This window comes from Oncorhynchus kisutch, linkage group LG26 (assembly GCF_002021735.2).
Source record: "Oncorhynchus kisutch isolate 150728-3 linkage group LG26, Okis_V2, whole genome shotgun sequence".
NCBI classification, from domain to species: Eukaryota; Metazoa; Chordata; class Actinopteri; order Salmoniformes; family Salmonidae; genus Oncorhynchus; species Oncorhynchus kisutch.
The window spans coordinates 31345689-31358150 of record NC_034199.2 but is presented as its reverse complement, the minus strand read 5'-3'; the positions used below and the strand labels follow the sequence as shown (position 1 = coordinate 31358150).

General features: G+C 47.4%; 2 protein-coding genes across 3 annotated transcripts in view; one reads left to right on the top strand and one right to left on the bottom strand.

The window, feature by feature from the left end:
* itga4 (integrin alpha 4) overlaps nt 1-5823 on the top strand; it is a 38480-nt gene extending 32657 nt beyond the window's left edge. The window contains exons 24-28 of the mRNA XM_020462231.2: nt 21-146; nt 416-541; nt 667-765; nt 3695-3814; nt 3927-5823. Coding sequence (XP_020317820.1) covers nt 21-146; nt 416-541; nt 667-765; nt 3695-3814; nt 3927-4019 — 564 coding nt within the window. The 3' untranslated portion in view covers nt 4020-5823. The remainder of the gene's footprint in view (nt 1-20; nt 147-415; nt 542-666; nt 766-3694; nt 3815-3926) is intronic.
* The window catches only part of cerkl (CERK like autophagy regulator), a 104257-nt gene continuing 97447 nt past the window's right edge, over nt 5653-12462 (bottom strand). The window contains exons 12-13 of one of the 2 annotated variants that reach the window (XM_020462232.2): nt 7002-7201; nt 5653-6236 (exon numbers count right to left, since the gene is read on the bottom strand). In XM_020462232.2, the coding sequence (XP_020317821.1) occupies nt 6155-6236; nt 7002-7201 (282 nt within the window). In that variant the 3' untranslated portion in view covers nt 5653-6154. The other variant, XM_020462233.2, reaches the window with a different exon arrangement.

Sequence of the window (12462 nt, the reverse complement as noted above, 5' to 3'; positions counted from 1 at the left end):
TTTCTTTCCTCATCTGTTAGACCTCTCTTGGAGAATGTTCCATTAAAAACGGCTCCATCACAGTAGAAGATGATTGTGAGGTGCCACGGTCGTCTTTAATCAAGGAACTGGTCTTCTTCTTCTCCAAAACTAGCAAACGCAAAATGGTAGATACCTCCCTCAACTATTCCTATAATGTATATAGTTATAGTATGTAGCAGTGTTGGGGTCAATTCCATATTGATGCAGTCATTTCAGGAAGTACATTAATTGGAATTCTAATTTTCCCCCAACTTTTCAATGAGGAACATTTACATTTTTGTTTACTTCCTGAGTTTAAATGGAATTGGCCCTAACCTTATTATGTAGCAGTGCTATATTCCACTGATGTTGATGTTTTAAAATGAAATCACAATAGTGCTGTTTCTCTCCATAGTTCTGTGCTCACGGAGACGACCTGTGCCTGACTCTGGTGTGTAGACTAGGAGACATGGACATTGGGAAAGAAGCCACCATTCAGATGGAAGTGAAGCTCAACCCCACTGTTCTACAGCTCACACCGGTAAACACTTCACTAATGCTATACTTTCAAATCTCTTAAAATGACAACACAAATGATAATTTCTTCATTGAGGATATTAAAGTGTTCTAATGTAATCAAATCTTACCCCCCCCCCCTCTCCTCAGGGTCGTCATGGAGTGATGCTGATAGAGAGTACTGGCATCATCACATCACCAAGGGAGGACCCTCACACCATCCTATTACAGCAGACCCCTATTGCTCAGGTAAGAAATGATAGGCCTATACAGTAGTGATACATTGGCCTTATACAGTCATCTTTTGAAGGATAGCATGTCACTGTTCCACAATGGAGATCACTCAAGTCCATGTCAAGTCCGTGTCCATGCACTTGACACATTTATGAAATTGTTTATTCCAATTACTAAAATTGCTTACTATAGTAAAAACTGTTATTGGATTGATGAGGAATTGAAAAATCGTACGTTTGAGAGGGATGAGGCAAAAGGTTTGGCAAATAGGTTTGGCAGCACAACCGATTGGCAAACGTACTGCAAATTGAGAAATCATGCGACTAAACTGAATAAAAATGAGAAACTATACTATGAAACAAAGATAAACGATATAAAGAATGATAGTAAAAACATGACATGCCAGCAACAAACGCTGACACTACACATCCAAGTATATCTGACCAAATTATGAAAGACAAGCGTTGTAATTTTGATTTCTGTAAAGTGAGTGAAAAAAATATTGTTTTCTATCAACAATGACAAGCCACCGGGGTCTGACAACTTGGATGGGAAATTAATGAGGATAATAGCGGACGATATTGCCACTCCTTTTTGCCATATCTTCAATTTAAGCCTACTAGAAAGTGTGTGCTCTCAAGCCTGGAGGGAAGCAAAAGTCATTCCGCTACCTAAGAATAGTAAAGCCCCCTTTACTGGCTCAAATAGCCGACCAATCAGCTTTGAGTAAAGCATGTGTATATGTGTGAGGATGACTCAACACTATACACGTCAGCTACTACAGTGACTGGAATGACTGCAACACTTAACAAAGTGCTGCAGTCAGTTTCAGAGTGGGTGACGAGGAATAAGTTAGTCCTATATAACTAAAAGCATTGTACTTGCAACAAATCATTCACTAAACCCTAAACCTCAACTAAATCTTGTAATGAATAATGTGGAAATGGGGAGCAAGTTGAGGTGACTACTAAACTGCTTGGAGTAACCCGTCATGGTCAAAACGTATTGATACAACATTATCAAGCTAAAATGTGGAGAAGTCTGTCCATAATAAAGCACTGCTCTGCCTTCTTAACAACACTATCAAGAAGGCAGGTCCTACAGGCCCTAGTACTGTCGAAACAGGACTACTGTTCAGTCGTGTGGTCAGGTGCCACAAAGAGGGACTTAGGAAAATTGGAATTGGCTCAGAACAGGGCAGTATGGCTGGCCCTTGGATGTATACATGTCATTTACAAAATAGCCTCCAATACCCTACTCAATCAATTGGATTGAGTCTATCACAGTACCATCCATTTTGTCACCAAAGCCCCTGGGGCGGCAGGGTAGCCTAGTGGTTAGAGCGTTGGACTAGTAACCGGAAGGTTGTAAGTTCAAACCCCTGAACTGACAAGGTACAAATATGTCGTTCTGCCCCTGAACAGGCAGTTAACCCACTGTTCCTAGGCCGTCATTGAAAATAAGAATTTGTTCTTAACTGACTTGCCTGGTTAAATAAAGGTCAAATAAAAAAGAATACCCACCACTGCGACCTGTACTCTCTTGTTGGCTGGCCCTCGCTTCATACTCGTCGCCAAACCCACTGGCTCCAGGTCAGTGGCTCCCTGCAAGACCCTGCTAGGTAAAGTCCCCCCTTATCTCAGCTCGCTGGTCACCATAGCAGCACCCACCTGTAGCACGCGCTCCAGAAGGTATATCTCTGGTCACCCCCAAAAACAATTCTTCCTTTGGCCGCCTCTCCTTCCAGTTCTCTGCTGCCAATGACTGGAATGAACTACAAAAATCTCTGAAACTGGAAACGCTTATCTCCCTCACTAGCTTTAAGCACCAGCTGTCAGAGCAGCTCACAGATTACTGCACCTGTACATAGCCCATCTATAATTTACCCCAAACATCTACCTCTTTCCCTACTGTATTTATTTATTTTGCACCCCATTATTTTTATTTCTACTTTGCACATTCTTCCACTGCAAATCTACCATTCCAGTGTTTTACTTGCTATATTGTATTTACTTTGCCACCATGGCCTTTTTTTTGCCTTTACCTCCCTTATCTCACCTCATTTGCTCACATCGTATATAGACTTGTTTTTCTACTGTATTATTGACTGTATGTTTGTTTTACTCCATGTGTAAGTCTGTGTTGTTGTATGTGTCGAACTGCTTTGCTTTATCTTGGCCAGGTCGCAGTTGTAAATGAGAACTTGTTCTCAACTAGCCTACCTGGTTAAATAAAGGTGAAATAAATAAATAAATACAGAGAGCTAACATTAACAATATACATGTCAATCTCTCCTGGCTCAAAGTGGAGGAGAAATTGACTTAATCACTACTTGTATTTGTGAGAGGTATTGACATCCATGCATAAGTCCAAGTCCAGAACAGACTATGGGAGGCACACAGTACTATATAGAGCTCTAAACCACATCAAGCAACTCGTGGAAGAAGTCAAATTTGATTTAAAAAACAGATAAAAATACATCTTATGGAACACCGGGGACTGTGAAGCGACACAACACAGGCACAAGTATACAAACACGCGATAACATACACAGATTTTGTATTGTAGATATGTGGTAGTAGAGTAGAGGCCTGAGCGCACACACTTAATGTGTTTTGAAATCTGTTGTGAATGTATTGTAATGTTTTTTTAAATGGTATAACTGCCTTCATTTTGCTGGACCCCAGGAAGAGTAGCTTGGCAGAAGTGAATGGGGATCCATAATAAATACAAATGTCCTGGTAGGGTTAAGAAGTGTCAGGAAATTGCCTATGCAACCTCCGAGTGCCTTACTATTATAAAACGCTGGAATGTATAGTGTCCATATTAGGACAGCGGTGTAAATGACGGGACATTTCCAACCTTGTCTGATGTTCCAGGTCATAGATGTACAATGTAATACTAGTGCACGGTAATAACGTTTTATTTCATTCTGATGTTTCAGGTTGTGTTGGAGGCCCACTTCAACCAGAAGCCTCAGGCAGCAGTGGAGGGGTTCATCATTGTAGGGAGTCTACTGGTGGGACTCCTGATCCTGGCCCTGCTCATCTTCGCCCTCTGGAAGGTCAGTACGACACCTTCATCTTTTACACTACACACAAAACAGCATCCAAACACACTGCATTCTTTTCCCTCTCCTTCTCATCTGAAACTGAACCTTGTTCTTTCATTCCCAGGCTGGTTTCTTCAAGAGGCAGTTTAAGAAAGAGATCAGGAGGGATAGCTGGGACTATGTACCAAAGAGTGAGAAGACTGAGAGTATATCCTAAGAGTGTACTAATACAGAATGGTTCTATACGACAACATGAACTAACTGCTGGGGAACAGCTTCTCTACTAAAAAGGCCCATTTTGATTGAGATCATCCAAACCCAAGGGAAAGAACTGCAGGACAATTCAAACATTTGTGGCTCAAAATCTAGGAATCAACAAAATGCTGTAATTTCTCTAAAACATGCCAGAGGAAAAACGTTTGCACTTTAACCTCTGGGCTTGTTGCAGTGAGAGTATAGAACATTGGACTGCGTACGTGGAATGGACTATGTGACCTCACAAGAACAGGCCTATCATTCCTGTTTTTATTCCCCACCAAGAACTCAGGATATGAAGCCGAACATTCCATGGTCTTGTTCAATAGGCATGAAACAGAAGAAAACGCTCCAAAACAGAGTGTGAAACACGGAGGCACTTTCTGTCTCTGTCCATTAATTAAGAACCGCTCATTTTACGTTGCAAAACATTCTCCCATACCTGACTACTTGGATTCGGTCGCGCATATTTATTGTGTCTGCTGTACAAAAAATGTATGAATGCACTGCTGAAGCTTTTCTCTATGGATAGGAAGTCTATTTGTATACAATGATATATACACATCTATATGCCAAATCTATCCTCATTAGGTGTGTATATACTGTGTATATAGATATATCAAGAGGACCTTTCTTTCGCATCCTTTTTAAACAACATTTCCTTTTGTATCTTCATGCTATGGGTAGGGAGGGGAAACAGCCTCAAACGGTCACAATGTCACACATTTATTGTGAAACTAGTGTCACTAGTGATAAACCATCAGATTGAAAGAAGGAACATTTGCTCTGGTTGATCTGTGAGACCCAGCGAAAGCCTCTGCCGAGCCGTACAGCCTAAACCCATGTTTCATAGAAATGAATAGGAGCATTTCATACTCTGCAAAAGTTACGTGTCCAGTGTAACAGACCAGTAAGACCAGTACCTGCACAGGTGTTAATTCTTCAATTTGTATTTTTGCTCACCAGCTTATGGAGTGAATGGGACAGAAGGTTTAATTGTTATAATATAGAACTGAAGGTAACAGAAGGATGAGGAGGTCAGGGAAGTGTCATCAGTGAAAAAAGGCGTCTGTTCACTGACTCACTCACTGAATGACACATACCACTCCTCAAGGGGACAGCACCCTGTGTGTGTGCATACGTGCGTTTGCGTGTATGCATTTTAGTGTGTGTGTGTGTACGACAGCAACTCATACACCAGCAACTCCTACACCATGGCAGCAGAAGTTTCCAACACAGTCAGAAATGAAAAATGAAAGAGCTTGTTCTTCAGAAATGACTCAGGCCTATCATTCCTGTTTTTATTCCCCACCAAGAACTCAGGATATGAAGCTGAACATTCCATGGTCTTGTTCAATAGGCAAACGTTCCTCAAATGGAACACACGGATCAATGGCCTTACCTTTTGTAAAATGTTCATCCCTATGGATTGTGTGTTGTTACTGTAGCTGTAAGGGGTTGGAACATTCAGCTTTTGGAGAGATGGTAGGCTGCATGCGGAAGAGTTTTTACTGCTTCAATTTTCAGGGAGTCAACCTTTCATGACCAAGTTGTCCGTTTTCACAAAAATAAAGAGGGCACATTCCACATTTCTATAAATTGAAAGATTTTTTTATTTTTAATAAATACGTGTGTGGCGTGTAAAAATGGACAGATAACATTTTGTTTGTCAACACATTTCACTTTGGTCTGATAATTGATGTAATCGTGCACTGGAATGTATTATGTTGTCTTTGCTTTAATATAAACCAACCTTTTCTATTTAATGTGCCTGTCTGTCCTCCATTTGGTTATTTCACGTCTAACATTCAAAGATGTACAGTAGTAAAGCCTGTAGGTGACATTCAGTGATAGTGCAAACGGAGGTTGTGCGTATCGACAACCCCTACATACATAGTTTTAGGTTGTGTAAAAGCTCCTCTCTTGTAGATAGTTTAAACTAGACAGTCTATACACTGAAGACAGTTTCTTGTAAAGCACAGTAGGAAAGACTGTATGTTACATTCTGTGGCAATGCCAGTGGAGGTTGGTATGTGTATAGACTCATCCACCCTTTAGACAGCTTTAAAAGGTATCGATTCCGCTCTACATACAGTGTTAAATGCAGCTGCACTTGATGTGTGCCTCCTCTGCCTCCTCGATGTACACTCCAAACAGGGTCAGGAGTTGAGGATGTAACCTGGTGGTAAAACAAACAGGGTCAGGAGTTGAGGATGTAACCTGGTGGTGAAACAAACAGGGTCAGGAGTTGAGGATGTAACCTGGTGGTAAAACAAACAGGGTCAGGAGTTGAGGATGTAAACTGGTGGTAAAACAAACAGGGTCAGGAGTTGAGGATGTAACCTGGTGGTGAAACAAACAGGGTCAGGAGTTGAGGATGTAACCTGGTGGTGAAACAAACAGGGTCAGGAGATGAGGATGTAACCTGGTGGTGAAACAAACAGGGTCAGGAGTTGAGGATGTAACCTGGTGGTGAAACAAACAGGGTCAGGAGTTGAGGATGTAACCTGGTGGTAAAACAAACAGGGTCAGGAGTTGAGGATGTAACCTGGTGGTGAAACATACTTCAGTGAAGCAATTCTTCAATACCGGTTTTAAATTTAAATATATGATCGAAAAAAGACTAATGGTTAAATTACACTGAACATGACCTCTAAGAACTGTCTTTGAGAAGTGTAAATTAAACCCAGAGTAATATGACCATGAGATTACAGTACAGGGCTATACTTAGTGAGCAGCGGTAGGTCATTGCCTTGGTAACATGTTATTTGAGACAGGGTTTGTATCCAGGTTGAAGGTCTGACAGTGTAGTTGCTATGGGGCTTTAGACCAGCTAAAGGATAGAGTTATACCTACTACATCGGCCAGTGTTCACACAGCGTCTCAGAGTAGGGCTGCTGATCTAGGATCATGGGGGGTCTCAGGTCAAGAACAGGAGCTGTACCTGATGAGCAGCTCTGAGGGCACCTCCAGTAGGTCTCCGTCTACGTTCCAGGGGTAGGCCCCCTCGGAGGAGATGATGGGCGCGTTCTTAGAGTCATACTCTCCATTGTCCTCAGCGATGTCATCAGACCAGCTGCTCTGAGAGCGGGGGCGGAGCCTCACAGCCCACACTGTCTGCGTCTCCACGAAGGAGAAACTAAACTGGGGAGGAGGAGAAGAAGAAGATTATATTATTGTCCAACTGTATACAAGGAGGATCCAACATCCCTCCCTAGAACCTCCAATAAGCTTTGAGAGGGAGGCGAGGAATAGAGGAAAGAGGACTGAGAGAACAAGACCATCGTCTCAGTCAGTAGCAACTCCAACCACTAGGGGGCAATGATGCACAGCATCCCCAACCAGACAATTCCCTACACAATAATGACGCCATCTATGACTCTGGTCACAGAGGTTCCATCCTGTCCTCGACAACAGTTCAGTTCAGTTAAGCCACCGTAACCATGAACATAGTACATATGAACGCCCCAGCATATCTTTTATTCATGAAGGAAACAGGGAGGACATGGAGGAGGACATGGAGGAGGACATGGAGGAGGACATGGAGCACTGGGTCTAGATATGATAGTGGAACATTTCCAACCTCAACTGGTATATGTGTTCTGACTTCCCATCTGGAGATAGATTTTTCAAGCGTCGTTTTCCAGATGTGTCCCAGACATCGTTCAAATCAAACTAAAACATTTAAATAGAAGTCAGACTATAAATAAACTCATGGCTGTTTGTTTGTCTGAGTCATAATTGAATAATTTCCATTTCCTGCTTGTATTCATGGGAAATGGCCCAATAACAAACATTAGTCAGAACTTCTCCCGGATAGACAGACAGCATGGAAATGATGAAGTCCTCTAACTATTTGTCTGAACATTACATTAAAACAATATGTACATAAAACAATATGTTTGTATCACTCAGAGGTAGACTTCCCTGCCCAGTCACACAGTCAGCCAGTCACACAGTCAGCCAGTCACACAGTCAGCCAGTCACACAGCCAGCCAGTCACACAGTCAGCCAGTCACACAGTCAGCCAGTCACACAGTCAGCCAGTCACACAGCCAGCCAGTCACACAGCCAGCTAGTCACACAGTCAGCCAGTCACACAGTCAGCCAGTCACACAGTCAGCCAGTCACACAGTCAGCCAGTCACACAGCCAGCCAGTCACACAGTCAGCCAGCCAGTCACATAGTCAGCCAGTCACACAGTCAGCCAGTCACACAGTCAGTCAGTCACACAGTCAGCCAGTCACACAGTCAGCCAGTCAGCCAGTCACACAGCCAGTCAGTCACACAGTCAGTCAGTCACACAGTCAGCCAGTCACACAGTCAGCCAGTCACACAGCCAGTCAGTCACACAGTCAGCCAGTCACACAGTCAGCCAGTCACACAGTCAGCCAGTCACACAGTCAGCCAGTCACACAGCCAGCCAGTCACACAGTCAGCCAGTCACACAGTCAGCCAGTCACACAGTCAGCCAGTCACACAGCCAGCCAGTCACACAGCCAGCTAGTCACACAGTCAGCCAGTCACACAGTCAGCCAGTCACACAGTCAGCCAGTCACACAGTCAGCCAGTCACACAGTCAGCCAGCCAGTCACATAGTCAGCCAGTCACACAGTCAGCCAGTCACACAGTCAGTCAGTCACACAGTCAGCCAGTCACACAGTCAGCCAGTCAGCCAGTCACACAGCCAGTCAGTCACACAGTCAGTCAGTCACACAGTCAGCCAGTCACACAGTCAGCCAGTCACACAGCCAGTCAGTCACACAGTCAGTCAGTCACACAGTCAGCCAGTCACACAGTCAGCCAGTCACACAGCCAGCCAGTTACACAGTCAGCCAGTCACACAGTCAGCCAGTCACACAGTCAGCCAGTCACACAGTCAGCCAGTCACACAGCCAGCCAGTCACACAGTCAGCCAGTCAGCCAGTCACACAGCCAGTCAGTCACACAGTCAGTCAGTCACACAGTCAGCCAGTCACACAGTCAGCCAGTCACACAGCCAGTCAGTCACACAGTCAATCAGTCACACAGTCAGCCAGTCACACAGTCAGCCAGTCACACAGCCAGCCAGTTACACAGTCAGCCAGTCACACAGTCAGCCAGTCACACAGTCAGCCAGTCACACAGTCACACAGCCAGCCAATTACACAGTCAGCCAGTTACACAGTCAGCCAGTCACACAGTCAGCCAGTCACACAGCCAGCCAGTTACACAGTCAGCCAGTCACACAGTCAGCCAGTCAGACAGCCAGCCAGTCACACAGTCAGCCAGTCACACAGCCAGCCAGTCACACCAGCCAGCCAGTCACACCAGTCAGCCAGTCACACAGCCAGCCAGTCACACAGGCAGCCAGTCACACAAGTCACACAGCCAGCCAGTCAGACAGTCAGGCAGTCAAACAGTCAGCCAGTCACACAGTCAGCCAGTCACACCAGCCAGCCAGTCACACAGTCAGCCAGTCACACAGTCAGCCAGTCACAGAAGTCAGCCAGTCACACAGTCAGCCAGTCACACACAGAAGTCAGCCAGTCACACAGCCAGCCAGTCACACAGTCAGCCAGGCACACCAGTCAGCCAGTCACACAGCCAGCCAGTCACACAGTCAGCCAGTCACACAGCCAGCCAGTCACACAGTCAGCCAGTCACACGGTCAGCCAGTCACACAGTCAGCCAGTCACACCAGCCAGCTAGTCACACAGTCAGCCAGTCACACAGTCACACAGTCAGCCAGTCACACAGTCAGCCAGTCACACAGCCAGCCAGTCACACAGGCAGCCAGTCACACAAGTCACACAGCCAGCCAGTCAGACAGTCAGGCAGTCAAACAGTCAGCCAGTCACACAGCCAGCCAGTCACACCAGTCAGCCAGTCACACCAGCCAGCCAGTCACACAGTCAGCCAGTCACACAGTCAGCCAGTCACAGAAGTCAGCCAGTCACACAGTCAGCCAGTCACACACAGAAGTCAGCCAGTCACACAGCCAGCCAGTCACACAGTCAGCCAGGCACACCAGTCAGCCAGTCACACAGCCAGCCAGTCACACAGTCAGCCAGTCACACAGCCAGCCAGTCACACAGTCAGCCAGTCACACGGTCAGCCAGTTACACAGTCAGCCAGTCACACAGTCAGCCAGTCACACAGCCAGCCAGTTACACAGTCAGCCAGTCACACAGTCAGCCAGTCAGACAGCCAGCCAGTCACACAGTCAGCCAGTCACACAGCCAGCCAGTCACACAGCCAGCCAGTCACACCAGTCAGCCAGTCACACCAGTCAGCCAGTCACACAGCCAGCCAGTCACACAGGCAGCCAGTCACACAAGTCACACAGCCAGCCAGTCAGCCAGTCAGGCAGTCAAACAGTCAGCCAGTCACACAGCCAGCCAGTCACACCAGTCAGCCAGTCACACCAGCCAGCCAGTCACACAGTCAGCCAGTCACACAGTCAGCCAGTCACAGAAGTCAGCCAGTCACACAGTCAGCCAGTCACACACAGAAGTCAGCCAGTCACACAGCCAGCCAGTCACACAGTCAGCCAGGCACACCAGTCAGCCAGTCACACAGCCAGCCAGTCACACAGTCAGCCAGTCACACAGCCAGCCAGTCACACAGTCAGCCAGTCACACGGTCAGCCAGTCACACAGTCAGCCAGTCACACCAGCCAGCTAGTCACACAGTCAGCCAGTCACACAGTCACACAGTCAGCCAGTCACACAGTCAGCCAGTCACACAGCCAGCCAGTCACACACAGAAGTCAGCCAGTCACACAGCCAGCCAGTCACACAGTCAGCCAGGCACACCAGTCAGCCAGTCACACAGCCAGCCAGCCAGACAGTCAGCCAGTCACACAGCCAGCCAGTCACACAGTCAGCCAGTCACACGGTCAGCCAGTCACACAGTCAGCCAGTCACACCAGCCAGCTAGTCACACAGTCAGCCAGTCACACAGTCACACAGTCAGCCAGTCACACAGTCAGCCAGTCACACAGCCAGCCAGTCACACAGTCACACAGCCAGCCAGTTACACAGTCAGCCAGTCACACAGTCAGCCAGTCACACAGCCAGCCAGTTACACAGTCAGCCAGTCACACAGTCAGCCAGTCAGACAGCCAGCCAGTCACACAGTCAGCCAGTCACACAGCCAGCCAGTCACACAGCCAGCCAGTCACACCAGTCAGCCAGTCAGCCAGTCACACAGGCAGCCAGTCACACAAGTCACACAGCCAGCCAGTCAGACAGTCAGGCAGTCAAACAGTCAGCCAGTCACACAGCCAGCCAGTCACACCAGTCAGCCAGTCACACCAGCCAGCCAGTCACACAGTCAGCCAGTCACACAGTCAGCCAGTCACAGAAGTCAGCCAGTCACACAGTCAGCCAGTCACACACAGAAGTCAGCCAGTCACACAGCCAGCCAGTCACACAGTCAGCCAGGCACACCAGTCAGCCAGTCACACAGCCAGCCAGTCACACAGTCAGCCAGTCACACAGCCAGCCAGTCACACAGTCAGCCAGTCACACGGTCAGCCAGTCACACAGTCAGCCAGTCACACCAGCCAGCTAGTCACACAGTCAGCCAGTCACACAGTCACACAGTCAGCCAGTCACACAGTCAGCCAGTCACACAGCCAGCCAGTCACACAGTTAGCCAGTCACACAGTCAGCCAGTCACACAGTCAGCCAGTCACACCAGCCAGCCAGTCACACAGTCAGCCAGTCACACAGTCAGCCAGTCACACAGTCAGCCAGTCACACAAATCAGCCAGTCACACAGTCAGCCAGTCAGCTAGTCACACAGTCAGCCAGTCACACAGCCAGTTAGTCACACCAGTCAGCCAGTCACACAAGTCAGCCAGTCACACAGTCAGCCAGTCACACAGTCAGCCAGTCACACAGCCAGCACGTCACACAGGCAGCCAGTCACACAAGTCACACAGCCAGCCAGTCAGACAGTCAGGCAGTCAAACAGTCAGCCAGTCACACAGCCAGCCAGTCACACCAGCCAGCCAGTCACACAGTCAGCCAGTCACACAGTCAGCCAGTCACAGAAGTCAGCCAGTCACACAGTCAGCCAGTCACACACAGAAGTCAGCCAGTCACACAGCCAGCCAGTCACACAGTCAGCCAGGCACACCAGTCAGCCAGTCACACAGCCAGCCAGTCACACAGTCAGCCAGTCACACAGACAGCCAGTCACACAGTCAGCCAGTCACACGGTCAGCCAGTCACACAGTCAGCCAGTCACACCAGCCAGCTAGTCACACAGTCAGCCAGTCACACAGTCAGCCAGTCACACAGTCAGCCAGTCACACAGCCAGCCAGTCACACAGTTAGCCAGTCACACAGTCACACAGCCAGCCAGTTACACAGTCAGCCAGTCACACAGTCAGCCAGTCACACAGCCAGCCAGTT